A 22,169-nucleotide genomic window follows, 5' to 3' on the forward strand; every position below is an offset into this window, starting at 1 on the left:
TGCGAAGGTTATCAGCGACTCTCCCACTGCCTGCATGTTGCCAAGTAGATTGAAAGGGTTGCATTTAATATATGTCTCTGTGGGTGCAAAATTCCAGAATTCCTAACACAGATGCTGTGCCTTTTCTTGTCACCGCTGCAGGCTTCTGACTCGGACTACGAAGAGGAACTGCCAAAGCATTCTTTTGTGAACCACTACATGAGCGACCCTACGTACTACAACTCCTGGAAACGGCAGCAGAAGGGCGTGAAGCACACAGGGGCCTATGCATACGAGGAGTGTGCGGTGAGCGAGACTGAGCCCTACTTCCAGACTGTCATCACCACGCAGACCTCGGGAGGCGTGTACTCGCCCACGGGACCGCCGGCCCCCAGCTCTCGGACTCCTGTCTCTGGCTTCTCCTCTTTTGTCTGACCAGCAGAAGTTGATTCGCCTTTCCTCCTGCAGACATCCTGAGGTGATTCCAGTGGCTGTGCGCGTGGAACTGACCCTGTTAATTGTGGACACACGTGGCTCTGGGAAAGGGGGGTGGGGTAACTGAGAACACGCACGCAAATAATTCTATTTTTTTTAAGACAATCAACACCTAAAATATAGAGCTGAACTCCTATTTTGTAGAAACACTTGAAAAAGGACCGTTTTAACCACGTGTAAATATCCCCATTTGATTTTGATTTTTTTTTAAATGTTTTGTAACACTGGTTTTGAAATCTGATACTTTTTTTGTTTTTTTACATCTTTTTTGCTCTGAATTAGGGTGTCGTGTATGTTTTCTTCCTTATATTTCCAAAAACAACGTTTCATCTGTGGCTGTCCAGTTTTGAGATGTAAACCTCTGACATTCTCGCCATTGTTTGAAGACGTGGCAAACCCTTGGTGGGCAAGTTTTGCTAAGAGCTTTCAGTTCTTTACTATTTGCGAGCTGAAGGTAGCTACCATTGGTCTCTCACCCAACATCTTCAATAGCATGGATCTTTCTCACAAGTGGCTATTACCTCTCCTCGGACTTCCCGTTTCATTGCTTGTCGGGTTTGGTGGCCAACATTTCTTCTACAATACTCATCTCATAATCCAGCTTTTCCTTTTGTTGGAAGTGAGCATCCTACCTTCATCACGTGTCCTAATGTGATGTCTGCCTTCCGAGCAATCTTCAATTTGAGGGCACCCCGGCGGCTCTCAAAAGCACCGAGAAGAAAAATGTGCGACTTGGCAGGCCTTGCGTGAAAGAATCAAGTTGGAAGCCCAAATTGCTTTTGAGAATCGATCAAAAAGTCATCTCCGGAGAGACAGAGGCCACGTCGCCAATGGGTTTGCCAAGCAGAAAGGAGAAGAAAAATAATTGCAAAATGTGCTACTTGTATTAAGTTAATGTGTGACTTGCTTTTGTTCATCCTATTGTACCGCAATCGTCTCACTTCGAAACCTTTCACCAGCTATTGTTTTAGTGTCATAGGTGTTTTTATTCAATGTTTGATTTTTCATATAATATAAGTAGCACATCTCAGCAGAATTGAGGTAAATTATCCGCTGTTCATTGTGGAAAATTATTAATAATTGATAATGCAGTTCTACGACTACCCCCTTTTAAGTTTGCAGTGCTTTGGCTTTATTGTTTTTAAAGTCAAATGTGTTCTTATTGAAGTCCAATATACATTGCTTTCATTTTAGGCTATTGATGTTGCTTACTCCTCCACCTTTTTAGTAGCTGCAAGGTATGCTTAGTGGATTCAACCCAAATTTCCTGTTCTTTGTATAAATACAAGGCACTGTCCTCAAGCAATGACAGCTGCCTGACACTGACTTCAAGAACAAGATGTGAAAAGTATGTCTGTATCTCCCTGGAGCAGTGTGGGACAGTGTCAGCACCAGTGCTACTAAATCTGTCAGTGTTTCATTAACAGCAGGTGTAGAATATATATATATATATATATATATACATATATATATATATATCTTGACATCTGTAGACAATATCAGCTTTTGTTCTGTCTGTATGCTCTCAGAAAACTAAGCACAAGCATACACGTGTACTAGGGCCACATTTCTTTCGGCAGGTGTCACCGTCTAAGCCTTAGAAAAGTTATAGTTAAAGCAGTGTTACTGCATCAAGGCAAGATATGTGAAGGTTCGCTAGTACTCTGTATTTACCTTTCCTCTCTTGCTTCCAATGTTCTCCTTAAAACAGCTGGTACAAAATGCCCGGTGGTGCTTTGAGTTTTGTGGTCAAATCCCCCCTGAAATTGTCTCTGTGTATTAGAGAATCAAAGGAAAGACATAAACACGATCAACTTAATCTTAATCCGTTTGTTAGGAACAATTCAAAGACTTGCGCAGAACTTTGGTTAGACCTGTTTTTTGTGTGCATAGGCATAAGTAGCACCACCATCATTGTTAGTATTACGGAAAGTCCATCCTTCGACTGTTCACCTCTGGGACCAACAACAGGGCTTAAACTTGTGGGTGCTTACCATGATGCACACTCAAACTCCCTTTAGTTGAGGCGCCTGTATTATTAGACATCTCTGTTTTTTTATGGGCACCCTTTGAAGACTTGAATTTTAGAATCACTTAAGTGGAGCCCTATCCGATGGTGGGTGTACATCACACCAGGCTTTTCCCATTACAGGGGTTGCCCATGTGGTTCACCAGAATACGTGGCGTTGCTCCTCATGGCACAGTAAGGAAACTGAGCCTTATCTCTTCCTGTGGCTTCGTGTATTAGAACCTGGTCGCCATCCCTACCTTGTAGAACTTCTTTTCAGGTGAAATAAGGTCACGTGCTGACAAGGCGAACCTTAATGTTGATTATTGGCCCCTCCACAGTAGATATGCACGCAGAGTATTGTTAGATAATGAGAATTCAGTTGTTCTTGGCAACTCGTGTCTCCAAATAAGCATGATTTCTCCCTTTCTTCTTTCACCCTTTCTGACACTGCCTCACCAGCAGTGAGGGAAACAACAGCACCATTGAAACCTATTTTCGAGTGTCATCTGCTTGTTTTGCTTTTTTGTAGGTCGTTAGCTTTGGTGTTGCCTGTTTTGTGGTTGTCTACGTCGAGCTCTAGACAGGTAACGGTATTTACACCACGCTTTCCACAGATGAAAGGACTTGGCCAGAATATAATGGAGTGAGGACATTTGATGTGTTCTGTTCCCTCTGCATTATCCGACACAAAATATTGTAAAATATCATTAAGGAGACATTCTAGGGCGGAACGCAGGCACAGTTGGCCTCCCAGGCAGCCTCTCGCCTTAATGGCGAATGCGTTTCAGTGATGTGTCGGGATGTTTTGTTCTCGTCTCTTTTCATGGTCCTTTCAGCGGGAAGTACTATGCGAACGGCAGGCTGGTGCATTAGCCCGCAGAATTCTTCCTCAGAGAGGAAATTTTGAATACCAGGAGGGCAGCTTTTAAGGCCGTCTTGCGTTAGCAGGCCATTTTTCGCCCAATTTAGTCTACTTACTTATCTTTGGAGTAGACTCCTCTGTGTATTCTCCTTAAAACAGCACCAGATCTCTCTCACTGTTGTATATGTCCCCAGCAACAGGTTATTTATTATGTGTAAAAACACATCCAGTCCGATTAGGCTTGATTCTTTCGCATCGAAGTGATTGTTTTTTAAAAGGCCCCGCCTGTACCGCTACAGGGGCAGCAGGTGGCACCATTCCCTTCAGAACGAGCTTGCTAGTTTGCTGTTTAATTCTGCCTCTCCCACCAAAGAGACGAGCGGCCAAGGTCTAACGTTGAGGTAGGAACGAGGAAGGTGCGGCGAGTCTGTTTTATAGTAAAAACAAATGATTTTTGAAGGAGCAGGGTTACGCAGCGATTACGAGCAAAACCGAGACGAGGACGCCAGACTCCGTAAATGGAATAAAAGTTTGTTTATGCACTTAGAGATAGGCCAGCAAGAGCAACCTGGAATTAGCAGCTTTTGCAGTAAGACACTAAAGACCCTATTCGAATTCAAATAAATGTTTGTGAAGCCCAGTTATTTGACTCCACAGGATGCCAACAGCTATATTTAATCATATGTTATCAGGTTCTAACAGCCTACACTGAGCAATATGCCTTTCTGTTCATATTAAAAAAACATACAGTGGTAAAAAAAGAAAGCTATTTAATTCCAAATCATCATTTTATAACCGTGACAAAAAGCTACAAATGATTTTAATTGGGAGCATTGCTGTAAAATGTTCAGGTGTCCAGATATTTCTTCCAGGCCTTTTAGGGAGTCAGGGTGAGGAGGAAGAGACATACATGAGGTCAGCATTTTTATCAATTGTGTCATCAAAGTATGGCTACTCTTCCTGGCTGGTTTTGAAAGCTTCAGGGCTTTCTAAGGACTGGTTGGAACAGTGATGCCCACTAAGTGATTCTTTGGGCAGTGGTGGATCTAGTGAACTTTGCTGTTTATTATGGTTCTCCCCTGCTGCGCACCAGCACTACAAACCTATGCTTTACAGTACACTTCCGGATATTCGATGTAGAACTACATCTGATACTCGGGGGAACGAAGCACGTTGTGTAAAATGTCAGAACACAATTTGATAAGATCAATCAGTGCACACTCTGATTGGGATATCCCCTATCTATGTTGGGCTCCCCTGCTGTACCAAACATGGCAGTGACAACCTGAAGATACCGCCTGATTCCTCTCTTCCTCTTACCACTCAAGTGGAGCAGACAGTGAAAAAATATATATTTTTATACCCAGAGAGCACTTAAACGTTTTCCCTATCTAGACCACTGCTCCAAAATCCAGCCAGTGGGTTTCATCATATCAGTGGGCTATATCTGTTGTCCGTTGTTTATGGTGGAAGCTTCAGCAGTTTGAAGATGTGGCAACCAATAGTCTTCTCCTGCCAGCATGTGCATGAGGACAGGCCAGAGCTTCTGGTTGCCGGTGGAGAAAGTGACAAAGTTCCAGAGTTTATATATTGCCCGAGCAAGTACTAGCTTTGCACCACCCCTTATTTGAAAGTAAGTTCAGCCACACATGCAGCCTGGTCCATTCAGTCTGCTAATACTCACTCATTGAGAGTTTCCCTAAATTCTGTGGATCGGCAGCCGCTCCTCTTCTGTGCTTTCCTCAGTTAGACTGCGGCATCCCTCGAGGTATCAGACCTCCCAGTAACCGTCAATTCTGAGCCACCACTGTCCTTATAAAGACTTTAGATCAGGAGGCCTGAAGGAAGTTTAGCATTAGTTGATTGACTTAGAAGTTCCATACCAAGCTTACATGCCCTCGTAGAGGTACCAAGGAAAAGGCGCACACCCATTTTAGAATGATTAAGTTATAGACTGCATTGTTCACTGCACAGAATGAGGTAACTTGTAAGTGAAAATTGAATACTGATAATAAATACTGGAACCTTTTTATTTAACTAGGTGTGGACAGTGATGTGAAGTAGACTTCCATGTTGAGGGATTACTCCTCAGAAGAAGTAATTTTGGTTCGCATCACTCACCAGTATGAAGCCTTACTCGGACCTAGCTCCATTTTCATCTTGGAGGGATTGGCCGAGGCCTCTGAAAGCCAGCTATTCGAAAAAGGTAGCCCAGTAATTTGTCTGCTGGCAGAACAGGCTTTCTTATCAGAGAGAACCAAGGCAATGGAGCCATCTGCTATATTAGCATGTTTGAAGAGCATTCTTGTTCCCCCCCATACCTTTCCTGCAGGTAGATACTCAATGAATGCAGAGGGTAGTAGAGTCATGTCAAAGAACACTAATGCAACAGTATTGCTTGCAAGTCTGCCAAAATGAGTTCTTCATCCCTGGGTGTAATCAGCTCACTTCCTCTTTTCATTTCAGCCATGTCCTGTCGATTTCTTTAAAAAAATAAATGTAATACTTTTATGGAATAAGTGTTTTAAATCCATCTTTATAATTTATTTTAGTTACTCTGAAATGGTGACTTTGGGTTTTAATCATCTAAGTAAAAGCATGTGGATCTACAGAGAGATTATGAGCCAACAGCAGCTACTCACGACGATGTCACAGTTTTTGGTGTTCTTTATAGTTTTGGAGTGTTCATTCTTTCTCATACAAATGGCCATTTATATGTCTGAAATCAGTTTATGCAATTCTGATAAGTAAAGAAAAAAAAACAACGGTTCGAAAAACCATGGAATAAACACTTTCTAGATGGAAATACATCTTAAGCTAAAAAAGCATGCCTTCAAGCAGCAGAAATGCCACTTGTGATGCATATACAGGATCAACTGGCTGTGTACACCTGTAGCTCTGTCTGTTTAACCTTTCCCACCAGTACAGATATGATATGTTGCTGATGGGTCAAAACCTCCAATAAAGCTCTCCGCCTACCTGGAACTCTCAAAATACTAATACAGCATAAATGCAGAAATAAGGAGGCTGGAAAGGTAGATTGTAAACACTGGTACATATACACACACACTCACACATTATGGGAGAACAAAAATGCCATGGAGTCTTCTGGTCTTATTCTGCGGGCTTATAGTGTTTAGATGTCGGTTGTTTCCTGTTTTGGTTCACTTCATAGTTATGTTACTGTTGCCTTACAGCATAATATCTCAGAATGTTCTATTTAATTCTTGCTTATTGGAAGAATAAACCAAACAATGTTGCATTTTTGATATTTTTTTGTGTCTATTGTGTTGATTGGCAGTGAGTATTCTAGATCATGCATTTATGCTTCCTATCGGCATCGTTTTGTTTAGATCCAAACCGAGGCCTACTGGCCTTCTCCCAGTTAGCAGCATTCAGTTGCTGCAGTTCTATCCTGAAGCAGCAAGCTTGCAGAAGTTGTTGTCCAACAAGGAACCACGCAGGCAATTCATAATTGAAAAGACCTGATTGAACGTTTTCAGGTTACTTTTACAAAGACCCACACAATCACGTCTACGCACCCTGTCTGAGAACTGATTGGCACACTCAGCACATTTCAAACAGAGGTGGTGAGAGCAAACTCAGCAAGTCATTGGCCCCACCCCCCAAGCACTTTGAATTTCACTGTACCCATGAGCAAAGCATCTCTTAGGCAGGTCTCATAGGTTCTTAGACTCATCAGCTTGGAGTCGCCATATTGGGATGTTACATATCAGCTTTTCCAAAGAAATAGAAACTGATTTGTCAACTTATTTTTTTATGGATGGTGAGTGTGGCATGAATGTTTTTTTCTTGTCCAATTTAGATGCGGAATGTCCCTCATATCATATCTCTGTTTTTCAAGGGAACCATGGTGAGATGTTTTCCTGAAATTAGCCATCCACAAACTGAGGGGCGGAAATCTTGCACTAGTCCTATGGTATTTTCAGCCCCATCTTTACAGAGGTAGCAACTGAATCTTTGTATCTCTCTTGAAAAATACAGCATGTCACAGTAGTGAGCCATCTTATGTTCTGCGATAGATGTCGGATGCCAGTTGCCACCACCACGCCGCTACCAGGAGTGCTTATAGTACCACGTCTAAGAGTTCTCAGGTAGTGGGAAAGTGAATAACAAGGCGAGCATTCCAGTCTGTCGCTCCTCTTTAATATGCAGGTCGTTGTCCTTTGATGTGTTCACTATTGTCAAGGAGACCTGGTTAACGTTTCACACTGAGTACTAATGTTAGACGTTGTCGTCTCTTGTCATTGGGGAGGGGGAGTCTGCTGCTTTCAGTTTTGTTGCTCTTTTTTCACACCATGTTGTTAGTAATGCTTCCACTGTTTTATATTACAGTTATTTATTCTTTTTGCAAAGTTCCCCCCGATTAAATGATATCTTTTTTTATAAATGTAATTGTGTTATTGTACTTTATTTCTTCTATCATCTGCGCGTTGTCCCTGTCTAGTCTCGCCAGGCGTGAAATGTGAGTTGACGTCTCTGTCGGCACCGCAGGAGTGCCGCGTGGGTACCACTTTCTACCTCAATTAAAATGATATGCAGCTGGTTGCTCTCAGGGTGAACTTCTCTTCTCCTGCATTTGATCTACACTCTGTGCACACAAGTTGACTGTTTTGCCACATCAGGCAATGATCCAAAATTCGTTTGCTTAACACAATGGGGGTTTGGAGCCATAGGGCCACGGACCGCCCACTATTACTTATTAAATTGCAAGTGGTGTAAAATCTAATCTCTAACACTTTGGTTTAGTTGTTCTTCTCAGCACCTAGAATACAGAACTGTTTAGTTTTTCCATTTATTTGAGAGTGCCTCTGTATGTGCAAAAAGGGCGTGATGTGTACATTTTTCTTTCTTTGCTAAAGTTGACTACTTTTATATTATTTTCGTTTTATATTCACCAATCATTTTAGTTTACTTGGGATCATTTAAATGCATAAGTTATACACTCAGACACATTGACAAACATTTCAGACTTGCAAATCGTTAGTAACAATTAAAAAAATATATAGATTTTACGTGTATTAGTTTAGCTAATTTCTCCAGTTGCTTGCTCTCAAGACCCGGCAATTAATGCAAGGGACTGTTACTAACCAACCAAGGGCCTAACGTTGAAAAGTATTTTGTGGTCACAAAGGCTCCTATTCTCAAAATCGAAGCCGTTGCAACTGCTAAATAGCATTTAGGTATGTTTAAGACCCAAATTGTGATTCATCAACGTGTTAGCGAATCGCAAAATAGGTTTGCAACTTCATACCACATTGCAAATTGAAAGAGGTGTGTTTCGGCCTTCCCTTCCAATTTGTGATTTGTTATGGTAGGTATCACCACAATTGCAGTCGCAATAGGTTACCGACACCTTAAAGAAGGTGGTAAGCCACTTGCAAATGGGAAAGGGACCCTTGGGTACTGCTTCCCATTTGTCAACGATGTAAAAAAAATTTTTTAGGAATAGTCCCTTGGCCACTACTTACTTCTAAAAATGTTTTACAAACTTTTCTTTTTCTTTTTAAACACATCCAGTTTTCCTTTAAGGAAAACAGGCTGTGTTTAAAAAATAATAATAATAATAATTGTCTCCTGACCCAAGAAGGTCACCAGTCCTGTGATGGCAGCAATTCGTAGTCGGTTGCAATTTACGACCTACCTCCTTCATACTAATGAGCTAGGTTCAGTTGTGGCCCCTGTCAATCAGAATTTTGTGAATCAACATGTTTGAACATGTCGGTTTGCAAAAAAAAAAAAAAAAATCATTCTATAAAAGTCGGTGCGCAAATTGCAGCAACATTTACCAAATTAGTTGTACAATCATAAGGTCCTAAATATTTAAGTTTGTCAAATGAAGGTACTGATTTTAAAGTTTGTTTCAAAATAAACTCAAATTTTCTTTGACTTACACTGTTTTTCCTCTGCATATTTAGGTCTGGCCTAGAAACCTAAAGGTTTGCCTCATGGTATTAAAACATCATAAATATAAAATAGATGCATAGAGGTTCCTGTGGAGTGCCTTTGGGCCTCACAGATCCTCTGTGGCCACCATTTAGACTCGCTCTGAGGGGCACTTCCCATTATCTCACTGACCTCATTTGGCCTCTCTCTGGCCTCATGCCAGCCCCAGGCTGTGCTTCCATTCCCATTCCAAAGGTTACATCAGTCCCCATGTTGTCAGCCCTCGCTTCAAACTTGCTGTGTTCAGCTCCAACTCTAACGCCGTTCTAAAACCCGAGCCAAGTCAGACTAAATCCAGGCCAATGTCTTACTGTGAGATCACCAAAGTTAAACTAGTAATGCTTGACGGTCATGCAGTCGTGCTTTTGCCCCAGTGCCAATATTTTCAGTACCACAAGACCTTATTGAGCTTCAACTTGAATGTAGAGGAAATTCGGGAAACATATGGAGATGAGGAAAGAATGACAACTTGCATCCGCGTTAGAGGGATGATGGACTATTTCAAGACATCAAGGTATAGGTGGTTTTGAAACCTCACCTGAAACCGAATTGGGTTCCCCACTTGGGCCCCTACTGAAGAAGGTGGCTACCCTTGCTATAGTTGTACACAGGGCAACAGAGGTTCTAGAGCTACAATTGCCTACTATTGAAACTATGTCTAATATACTTTTGCCACCTGCCTTTTCATCATTGGAACCCTTACTGTTCTTCGATAAAGCCCTGACAGATGATATAGCTGTGGCGCAGCAAAGCCCTGCTTGGCACCACAAGTAAGCTGCCCTACTGCGGGGGCACCTGAGACTTGCTTCAGGTGATCAAGCATTTTGACTCTGTATCCCTCACCAGAGAATCTTCTGATGCATGCTTTAGCTAGCAAAGAAAATCTGAACACCTTCCTTTCTGCTGTAATAGACAATCTAAACTCATTGACCTGCTTGGCAAAAGGACAGGTTCTTCTGCCACCTTTGCCTTACACTCTTTGAATTCTAGGCAGATAAACCAACACCATCAGGGATATGGCAAGCAAGATCTTGGCCATGCTGCACAAAGAGTTTGACCATTTTTGCCTAGATGGTTCATGATAGGTTGCAGCCATGTACATCTTGTGGTCAATACTGGCTATGGTCGTCCATATTTGTTGACTCCCGACACATTCCCTCTAGTTCATCCTGTTTTAATCCAGACTTTGGCAGAACATGCCTCTATACTGGCCAGAGAGGTTTAGTCATTGCTCGCCATACGGGCAACTGAGAAAGTGCCAGAGAAGAGACAGTGGGTGTCACTCCTGCTATTTTATGGTAACCAAAAAGGATGGTAGCCTGAGGCCAGTTTTGAATCTCTGATCTCTGAATTCTTTCTTTCAGGAGTAAAACTTAAAATGCTAACCGTAGCACCGGTTCTATTCTTTTGGACCCGGTGGACTGCTAGGTGTTACCACAGGTGTTTCCTTGTTGTGGGCAATAAACACTATCAGCTTGCCTTTCTACCCTTTCAGCTTCCCTTAGACACCCTGATATTTATGAATAAGGTGGCAGCAGTCAAAGCCAATCTTTGCAGGTTGGTAGTACACTTGTACCTCAACATCTAACTGTTGTGGATCATCTGTGAACCACCGTCCCACAGCTTTCGTCCCTGGGGTTCTCCATCAGTGAGCTAAAATTCCATCTCCAGCTGGCACAGAGGATTGCCTTTATCCTGAATGTGGTGGTATGCAAAGCTTACCCACCCTTGCAGCAAGTTTGATGTCAATGACGAGTGGCGTTTGCCCCAGAGGTAGTTCAAGATGTCTTTGCCCCTTGGGGCATACCTTAGATAAATCTTCTAGCTACTGCTGAAATCATCTCAAGGCTCACTGGAAAACACGTTTTATCTTCCATGGGACTCCCATGCCTTCCATGCATTCATATCACAGCTGCTATTTCCCACATTTCTAAAGAAGGTCAGAAGAGACCGTGCTTATATAATAGTGGTAGCCCTAAACCTGCCTCAGTGGCTGTAGTACTCCATGCTGCTGAGCTTGAGCATTCGTCCTCCTCTCCATCTACCTCTGTTAAAAGATCTGCTGTCCCAGGTGCTGAGCATTGGTTTTCATTTAAGCTTCTACAAACTACACCTCCATGCGTGAAGATTGAGCGTGATAGAAGAGGTTATTGACATCATCTTGATGGTGTCCTGTCCATCCATCAAGTCTTTACTCTGAGAATTGGGCAAAGCTTTTTGCCTGGTGCAAAGACCATTAGGTTGCTCTGTTGCAGGCTGAGCCTTCGGATATATACAAGAATTGTCTTGCTGTAGGCAGTATAAACGTTTGTCAACACTCTAGGCTCTTCTGCATTTGCCCAATGAGATCTCCCTGTACATGTTACAAGTTGTGTTGCATATTTTTGAAAGGGCTTACATTTATGTTTATCCCCCCTCCTTTGGTTATGCCGCAGGAGGACCTTAACTTGATTCTATCTTTCATGAGGTACCTGCCTTTTGAGCTTGTCACCCTTAAGACTGTCTTCCTCATTGCTATTACTTCTGCATACCATGGCAGCAAGATGAAGATTCTTTCAGTACACCAAACGTATACCACCATTCTGGGCATGATGGTGCTTTGGGCCAAGGTATCCTTTCTACCAAAGATGGTTTTGCCCTCCCATGTGGAGCAATCAATCACATTTCCTGCTTTCTACTTTCCACCACATTCCTGTAAAGTGCTGCGGAGGTTTCATCAGTTGGACTCCAAGAGTGCTCTCACCTTTTACATTGACTGAACCAAGAAGGACTTGACTGTTTGAGGGGTTCTGTGGTGCAAAGAAGAGAAAGGCAGTCCAGAAGCAGTCCCTAGTCAGATAAATTGCTCTCTGCTTAAAAAGTATGCTGTGCCTAAGCCAAGAAGAGCCTACTGAGGGCCCTAGGACTCATTCTGCGAGAGCTAAGGTTTCCACTATGACCCTGGCTGGGAGTGTACCAGTTTAGGACATCTGCAAGGCATCTACTTGTGTGTCCGTCCACATTTTAATCAAGTGTTACTGCCTTGAGTCACTTATTTCCATAGAGAGCCATTTTGCCTGCGTGGTTCTACAGCATCTCCTGATGTGAAGTCCACTGTGCAGGCCCTCCACTTTTTAGTAGGTACTTTTTTATATCTGTTGAAAACATGAGGAATATGTTGTTAGAAGTATCCATCAGAACAACAATTTACCTTAGGTATCACTTTTTCTGGTGTCTAATCTACCTAACTGCAGGCTTGTTACTGCCTGTACTCTTCCCCGGTCTGTGGAACAGACCTCTAGGTGAAATAAGGTTCCATGTTAGATTCTGCACAGTCAATTTTCGCAATCTGCTGCTGATGCTGTACTTCTGAGGGCAATAAATTATGTCTGGTTAATGGATGTCAGCGTGATGCTGGAAAAGATTCTGGAATCCAGTCTGGCAACTTAAGGAATTCAAAAGGTGAGGAATCTGCAGTTAGATAGAAAATTCACTAGAGAAATGGTTACCAAACATAACTAATTATTTTCACTGTTGTTGCTAGCCTCTCGGCTCCTTTCCGTACTCCTCACTGGTGTAAGGAAAACGTGTCCACATTCAGCTTATTGTTTGCCTATGACATCATGTCCGGCTGGTGGAGTTTCATAAGAAGCTACATGGTGCCACCTGCCTTTCACTCGAGCACTCCTGCTGGGGAAGAAAGTTTTTAGGACCAGTCTGATGCTGCAGGAAGATTATGTATCCTCCAGAAATATTGTTAGCAAAAGTAGTAAAACTACTTTTCCTTCCACAGCATGGCGCAGTGGGTGAGTTTACTTCGGTCATTAGCTATCTTAATCTGAAATTGATGGCATTTTCACTGGTCAAACATGAACATTCAGAAGTGCAATGCATTTTCAGGTCTGGTGGGCCCATGCTGCACTTTGCCAATCCTTTTTTTCAGTATTTACTTATTTATTTACTTATTTCGTTATACCTTTTTTTTTTTAAAGTAATTCACGTGTGTCTAGACTATGCCTTTAGGTAATAATAATAAAGGCACTAGAACCTTTTCTTTCACCAATTATAATTATATTTACATTTGATGAGCATTAAAACAAAAAGGAGTCTTTTATCGGTTCCAAGTACAACCGCCTGCTCAAATCACCCATAGTTTTATATTTAAAGTATAAATCATTGTTTATTTTTCTCTATTTTAAACTTTTTTATGCATGTAAATGGTCACCATGTGGCACTTCTTTTCTTCCTTTTATTTTTGTGGCATATACTAGCAGTAATTAGCATCACATGGCCATTCCTAGGCCTTACCAACAGGCTATCCAAATGCTTCCTAAAACTTAATGTAACTTTATATTATTGATGAGAGTGAAATACTAAGCTCAGTGGTATGAGACGTCACCAATGCTTGGTGTAGTGCTAACTCTACAACCAATTGCTTTTCGAGTAGAAAAATGGAGATAGAACAAGGCCTCACTTGAACTATTCCACTGGGATCCAACCACAGCCATCTCCACACATTGCTTACAGCGGTCTAGGATTACCCAGTGCGCCCATGTTACATGCTTTAGTTACTAGTGGGGGAGAAATAGAGGATCTATTCACATGAGCAACTACTGGAGAGGCAAGGAGTCATCTGTCATTATAGTGACACCATGAGCACTTAGAGGCAAGTAGTGAGCCCGACCTGGCACTGCGGCTGCCGCATCAGGAAGCACTGGAAGTCTATGCTGCATTACACCTAACTTTGCTGTTCCACCTTCTCTTGAGCTGCAGCCAGTGATCCATTGTGGCCTGCGTTGGCATTTGTGGGGAAACACAATGTTAGACAGTACATTAGGTCCATGCTATCATTATCTGCCCTATTGCACTTGCATGCAGGCAGTCATCCTAAGATACCACTAGAGACTCCTCACATTCTCCTTCACGAGTCATTCATGTCTACGCTTCTTCAGGAGAAGGTTCAGACTTTTCATCTCATTTCCACTATTGGCCCAGACCCCCTACAGACAAGCTAGGTTCTCCTGCTCTTAGCACTCAGACCAAGCCAGAACAGCAGACAATCGGACGAAAACTGGACTCTGAGAGTAACATACAGGACCACTAGCGAGCAGTTCCCAGTGCTACAGGACAGGGTTACCGCATTGATGGACACTCCACTACCAGTCCAACAGAAACTCTGCTACTGTTACCACTGTGCCTGTACGTGTAGTGTAGGACATGGTCTTGTGAGACTGTGAATTGAGTCTACTTGTTAGGAAATTAATTAAGTGGGTTTGGACATTGATCAGTAGAGAATGACAGCTTTCGGGGGTGTGAAGGACTGACTTTTCTTTAACTTTATTTTTCAAGCTTTTACCAAATTATTCCTGGTAATGTAGTTCATATGCGGTTACGTTTCTGTATGTCTGCTTTGTGATTCTCTGAATGTTCATAACCTAATTCTGCAATGGCTGTGCTGGTTGTCTATGAATGACGTATGGATATGGAAAGAAGCGTCATTTATGGTGTAGGTTAACAGTTTTGATTGTGCACCAATATTTATCTACACCCCTCATCACCCTAGGCCCCACCCTAGACAATTTGTAGGCTCTTAGCCTCTCATTCCTCACCGCTTTCAATGACTGTCTTGGACATGGTCATCCAAACTTCATCTGGAAATATTTTGAGCTGGACGTCAAGGTTTTACCTGTGTGTTTGTAGGCCACCCCGTCCCTTCTTCATGGATTACAGCACAGGGGAACCTCATTGGCAGGAAGGACAGTCCATGATATACATTTCCAGTTTTGGTCCAGATACATGAAATAGGGACCACTGTATCCTCTTGTTCAGGGACATTCCAGAAGTTCTTGGGGGCTGCAGGAACGACCCCTCCCGAATATAATGAGGGTAAAAAATGAACCAGGGAAAACTTTAATTGCCTTTGTGTTTAGTTAGTTGCAATTCAGTAATTTTGATGCTCCACTCCTTAAGTTCTGCTCGGGCCCCAAGAGGATTTCTTGTCCCACTGTGCCTTTCCACTCTAGTGTATGTGTTGGGGAGCTATATATCTAGGTGTACCATTTTTGGCTCCCACCTTTATCTCGGTTAGGTGATAAGCCCAGTCCTTTCAGTGTGTGGTTCTGTCTCGTTTGAAAAAAGTAGAATCTTCCCAGCTCTAGGCCAGTGCCAACTCTGCATCCAGAGATCAATTTAAGAGAACACAGTGAAGGCTTTATGATCCTTAAACAGGTGGTTAATACCAATGAAATCTCCCATGTAGGCCCTGTCAATGGAACCTTCAGTGAACTTTCAGGTACGGTCCTATCATTTGCCCTAAAAAGGGTTATCAAGAGAGTGAGACTGCCATCGTTGCTTCCAGACTATGACAAAAACTATCTGTGTATTGAAGTGCTTGCTTTTTAAATAGGTCGTCATCTTCTCCTCCCTCTTCAGGAATCATGAAGATGTATCTCTTGAACTAAGATGCAGGATGTTTTAGAGAAAGACTGCTTTCTCTAGTTTGTGAGTTGTCATTGATCAGAAAAACAAGATTTCTGCAACCAGCATTTTCTACGCTGTGAGATAAAAATACGTTCGATCTGATAGAAACTTCTAGCTTAGAATTAGCCACCAACAATCGTTTGGGCTGCTTCCCACTCCATAATTTTTCACCCACCATGACACTTGATTTTGGAACCAGCTTTATGCAAATCAGCCTTGACCCAGCTTCAGTAGGATCAGTTTAGCCTAAACTGCCAGCCAGGCCCTCCCTGATCCAAAATACAAGCAACCCAAGACCAGTTATGCCCTTATTAGGGCTCATCTGTACTGTTCCCAATGGAGTAGAGTCAAGCCCGAGTTGCATATGGCTGGGTCCAAACTGATGTGGCATGGTGTACAAAATAACAATGGATTGGAATGCAGCTCAAAGTAGTTACCAGTGGCTGAGATTAATTTGAGCATTCCATCAATCACATTTTGGTATATTTCAGTGTGAAGGGTATGCTTAGATGTGGGTCCTCTACAGAGTGGGGTGGCATTGTGAGCAAAAAAGCGATGAATTTAATCCAGATCTGGGCCTGGGGGTGAGTGTTTTAAAGGTTTCAGCACTCCATCTTGCTGTGTTTCTATGTTTGCCCTAAGAGGCAAGGGTATGCCCAGACGTGGGTTTCTTGCTCACTGTGCCACTGGATTCAAGCTAACCTGGATGATGAGGGATGATACCCTGAAACTGGTCTTGTTTCCGGTCCAGGGAGGACCCGGCCTCGCAGTTAGGGCTGGACTGTTCCCATGGGGAGCAGGGTGAAGACTGATTTCCCTATGGCTGAGTCCAAACTCGGGTGGCATGATAAGCAAAATAACAATGAATTTAACCCAGACCTGTGATTGGGGGTGAGTGTTGGATACGTTTCAGCACTCCATCCATCATCTTGTTGTGTTTTCGTAAACAATGTGCCACTGGAATCATGCTGTACCTGGCTGATAAGCCCAATTAAGAGTAAAACAGGTCATAGGTTGCTTGTGTTCCAGTTCAGCGGGGACCTGGCCTGGCAGTTCATGCTGGACTCTTCTCATTGGAGCACTGTTTGTACATGGCTGTGGTTTCTTGGCCACATTACATCTAGGGCAGGCCTTTATGAATGGGCAATAGAAGGAGCACAGTGAATATTATTCATGTTTCCATAAACGTTAGGTACCTTAAAGTAAAGCCTATAGAATATTGAATTATGTGCATGTGATCGCACTTAGACACACACACAATATCAACATCAGGGGAGTGTAACAGGTAAACCATGATGGGTGATGCAGCTCAATGCATTTTTTTTTTTTCTAAACCTCGACTTTCGTATCATAAAGGGCCACATAAACAGCCTTTGCCAATCCAGTGTAGGTGAATTGTAGAGACTCTACAGTCTACTTATGGGTATTATTGAAACATGGTGATGATGCACGCCATGGCCTCCCATCTTTGGGCTTCAGCCTAAGCAAATGCCAGCTGCTGCTTCAGTTTCTCCCAGTAGAAAAGCTTTGTGGAGGGGAGAGGTAATACCCTTGATAGAGGTCACAGTCCAGCATCTCCTTACCCTTCTGATACTCCAGTGGCCTTTATAGCAGCAGTATAACAACAAAAACATTTGATAGTGGACAAAATGACTGTTGTGGGCCATCACATCTTTTGCACACCTTATGAACCTTGCTAATAGGTTATATCTATAGAATTGTGGTTTTAGCTCCACCCATAAGCAGCACTCAGTTGCAATATCTTGCACCTAGCCACATTTTGTTAGAAATTGTAACATTTCTTCTGAGGTCCTTGTACGCACTTGGAGCATTTCTGGGTAGGCTGAGGACCTCAGTACATCTGACATGCCTCACAATTCATGATTTCCAAAGTGCATTCAATGAGCTGGGGGGGGGGGGCTGTTATTCGGACATAACCCATTCTTCATTTGGGCATCTGCAGTTAACACAAATGGTGCAGCTTAACTTACATACCATTACAAATCACATTAGAATTTGCTAGAAAAATTGCCAAAGGCAATTAAAAGCAGGAGAGTCAAAAAAACGTTATGACATCCTTGCCCTACATGGAATGTGGTGAAAAGGATCCTCTTGTGTAACAATGTGAACTCCGTGAAATCCCAGGAAGGAGAAATGAGAAAGACAAACCAGCAGTGCCCGATTACCAAATAACCAAATTCGGCACCAGCCTAGGGGCCCCACAACAGATCAAAATAGTATTGATTTGATCTGGAAAGAAAATTACAATCAAGCTTTCTTAAATTGTTTCCAAAAGATAGAAACCAATGAATCAACTCAACGAAGCAAAAGCTTTACTTTAAAGACTCTATAGAGAAATTACTGTAATGTACCCATTAACAACTTAAAGTACATAAACCATAGACATCAGTTTCACATGTTTCTTTTATAAGCTTCTCTTCTGTCAGCTTGTAAAAAAAAATAGGTGCAAACTACATAAGTGTAATGTTTAGTTTTGTGTAATAAAATTGGATTATTAAAATTGTTGGTTGGTAAAATTAAAAACGTATTAGGAGATAATTTGCGAGGGGGGAGCGAAATTTCGACTGTCCTGGGGGAGTCCACCGGGTTTAATCCGGCACTGCAAACCAGCAGGTGAAAGTAGATGCAGGAGAGAGTGAATTGTGGACCCAAAGCCTCTTCAGCAATATTGAAGCTTTGCTATAAAGACAGAAGCCCACCTTCAGTAGAAACAAACACATACGAATGACTGAAAGAGAAGGAACAAATGTTTATAGAGATTTAAATGGAGAAACGTGCATGAGCTGGGAGGGTGATATATGTACGAGCATAAGGCAAGCATGGCAACCAACAATTTTGCAACATCATGTTCAGGAGTCAGAATATACTTTCTACCTGAACTTGTTTCACCCTATTATACCTATTTCTTATCGTACAGAATCTTACCCACTTATCTTAGAGAGTTCACTAGACTACATTCTGACTAATCAGAGAAAGGAGCTGCAAAGATGCAAACTTCAAGATATTACAACTGATCCTTGGGAGATGCATCTTGAGATAAACACACGAAGATGAGAGTTTACAATTATTTGAAAGCCCGGATCCAAGACCAGAAGGGAAGAACTTAATTGAACAAAAATAATAGGAGACTTAATGGTCGCCAGGGAATGTAACAAATCGATAAGAACACTACAAATGTGAGAAGCGAAAAGCCCACAATCTGGTCAGCGGAGGAGCGAAAAACAGCCTAAAACCAGTCATGATAGATGATAACGATTAGAAAAACTTAAAACAGGCTCAACAAATAAAACATAAGCATAGATTAAGGTGATATCTTTCTTGGACGAATTAACAAATCTCAGGGAATAGTAATAAAAAAAATTCAAAGCAGGAAAAGGAAGCCAGATACATCCAGGACCCCTGTCCTAAAGTGTTTCATCTCACGATCAACGACTTTGTGCCACTGGTCCTGTGCACTGTAGCAAAGATGGCAGAAAGGATCGACTGACAGACTTTGCCAGAGAAGAAGAGGTGAAGGGACAAGGACTCTGTGAGTGACAAGTAGTGTGGGCTGACTCCTTCAGAGGGGAGATGAACCAGTGATCGATAAATCTATAGCCATAAGGGAAAGGAACGGATTCCCACAATGAGACTGGGAATGCCATCTTTATTCCAGAGCCAGCTCTTTAACAGGGATGTAAAGAGTTTAGTTTTGCGTGGGCAGAGGTAGCTGTCATAGAAGTGTAGGCATAACTTGTGGTTTTGTAGTGGGACTGTGATGGAAGACATTATAGAGAGGTGACCCTGGCTGGATGTCCTCTTCACAACTGTGCAGAGATTCCTTTAAGGAGGTTCCCAACCTTGTGATTTCTGTGGACCTCCACGTTATTGTTACTGGAACTTAGGGACCCCTACTGAATCATTATCTGAATCCGGGGTCCCCCACTGAGTCATTATTGGAAACCGGTGAGTGCAGCCTAAACATTGTCCATGATTTGAAACACGAAACAACACACACAAAAACAGAACCAAGCATTGATCAAACACATACACAAATGATAACTCATTTAATTTAATTTGTAAACAAAAACAAATTAAAAATATATATAAAAGGAAGATTGGAGCTTTTCTATATTCAATTGAAGCCACACATTGTCCCTACTATATTCTGTTTGATGAACCTGCACTGCTCCCATGAATCAAACTAAGGATTCTAATTAAATTTTTAGACTTCTATTTCAAATTCCTTGACATTTACAGTGCGTTTTAAAAATGTTAGTTGTACATTTAGCCACTTTATTTATCTACACTTTTTTAAATCTGTTAATATTTTTTAATTTTATAAGCAGTCATGGACCCCTATAGAGGCTTCCTGGACCCCCAGGGGTCCCCAGACCACAGGTTTGGAACCACTGCTCTAAGGGGCTAGCATTTACTGCCTAGCACCTAATAGGGATAGGCTACAACACAGACAACAGGGCGGTAAACCCAGCTTTTGGGACAATTCATCCGAGACGCCTCACAGAATAAAGACTGTAGTGGCCTTAAACTAGAAGGGAACAGCCACAAGGTCTTACAGTAGCTAAAGTGAGTTTATAGCTATCACTACCTCCTCACAAAAGCAGCATGAGACTCTTTATAAGCAGAATAATGAATTTGATTAATTTTACTTTTTGTAAATAAGAAAAATCTAATGTTAAGATATTAGGAATCTTCAGAATCAATTTTCCACTGCTATGGAAAATGTGAAGATATTTGGGCCCGTATTTAAACTTTTTGACGCTAAACTGCGTTCAAAAAATTTTGCGCCGGCTAACGCCATTCTGAAGCACCATGCGGGCGCCGTATTTATTGAATGGCGTTAGCCGGCGCAAGCAGACCGCCGCTGCCTGGTGTGCGTGGAAAAAAACCACGTACACCAGGCAGCGCCGGCGTAGGGAAAAATGGCGTTAGGGCGTCTTAAAAATGGCGCAAGTCAGGTTGACGCAAAAAAAAGTCTTAACCCGATTTGCGCCATTTTAAACGACGCCCAGACGCCATTTACATGACTCCTGTCTTAGTAAAGACAGGAGTCATGCCCCCTTGCCCAATGGCCATGCCCAGGGGACTTCTGTCCCCTGGGCATGGTCATTGGGCATTGTGGCATGTAGGGGGGCACAAATCAGGCCCCCCTATGCCAAAAAAAATATATATATTTTTTTTTTTTTATACTTACCTGAACTTACCTGAATGTCCCTGGGGTGGGTCCCTCCATCCTTGGGTGTCCTCCTGGGGTGGGCAAGGGTGGCAGGGGGGGTCCCTGGGGGCATGGGAGGGCAGCTGTGGGCTCATTTTGAGCCCACAGGTCCCTTAACGCCTGCCCTGAGCCAGGCGTTAAAAAGAGGCGCAAATGCGGGGTTTTTTGACCCGACCACTCCCGGGCGTGATTTTTGCCCGGGAGTATAAATACGACGCATTTGTGTTGCAGTCATTTTTTTGGACGGGAACGCCTACCTTGCATCTCATTAACGCAAGGAAGGCGTTCACGCAAAAAAATGACGCTCTTTACTCATACTTTGGCGCTAGACGCGTCTAGCACCAAAGTATAAATATGGCGTTAGTTTTGCGCCGAATTTGCGTCGAAAAAAACAACGCTAATTCGGCGCAAACGGAGTATAAATATGCCCCTTGATATTTCACAGCTTCATGGTGCACAAACAAAGATGGAACTAAGTGATGAATGAGGAACCAGTGCTTCCTTAACCAGGATGCTTTGCAGGCCAGGTGGTTCCTTTTGCACCATGCCTCATTTTCCATGTCTCAGAGGTTCAGATGCTGTGGTCTAATACAGCTTCTTCCTCCACAGCCCCATAAAGTTTGGGAGGAAGGATCCTCCTGATGCCTTCTTAATGTCAAAGAGCTACTTTAAATATTCTCACCAACTTAAACACTTTCTGAGGCTACAAAACTCTTTAAAAATAGAGAAGCTGTACCATACTGTTCCGTTGTTCTAAGTTTCATCTATTGTAACCATACCTAGCATGTGAGATCAGTAGGAAAACATGGACCACAGAACTCCGAACCCTTCAAATCAAGACGTATTGTCTAAGAGAGACATAGCTACAAAGAAAATCAGACTGCAAACAAGACGAACACCTACCTGCAAATGTTCATATTCTAAAATATGACTGGACAAACAAGAGGTGGAGTGTCCATCATCTATAAATCAAACCTTACCATAAAATCCAATCAATTCCAAAAAACAGTTTTGGCAAAACACTCACCTGCCTCGTCAAATGTGCACTTTGCCAGTAAACATTCTGCGGCCGTATTATATATACACATATGGTGGACTTTTCCTGTTTGCGTCCTGCATACCTTTGAAAAGGTGTACCAGCCACAAACGGGAACAGTGTT

General features: G+C 42.5%; 1 protein-coding gene across 1 annotated transcript in view; it reads left to right on the forward strand.

The window, feature by feature from the left end:
- The window catches only part of SDK1 (sidekick cell adhesion molecule 1), a 2,061,301-nt gene extending 2,053,538 nt beyond the window's left edge, over nt 1-7,763 (forward strand). The window contains exon 45 of the mRNA XM_069209963.1: nt 142-7,763. Coding sequence (XP_069066064.1) covers nt 142-414 — 273 coding nt within the window. The 3' untranslated portion in view covers nt 415-7,763. The remainder of the gene's footprint in view (nt 1-141) is intronic.
- Nucleotides 7,764-22,169: the final 14,406 nt, after the last annotated feature.

The sequence above is a fragment of the Pleurodeles waltl genome, chromosome 10 (genome assembly GCF_031143425.1).
Source record: "Pleurodeles waltl isolate 20211129_DDA chromosome 10, aPleWal1.hap1.20221129, whole genome shotgun sequence".
NCBI lineage: Eukaryota > Metazoa > Chordata > Amphibia > Caudata > Salamandridae > Pleurodeles > Pleurodeles waltl.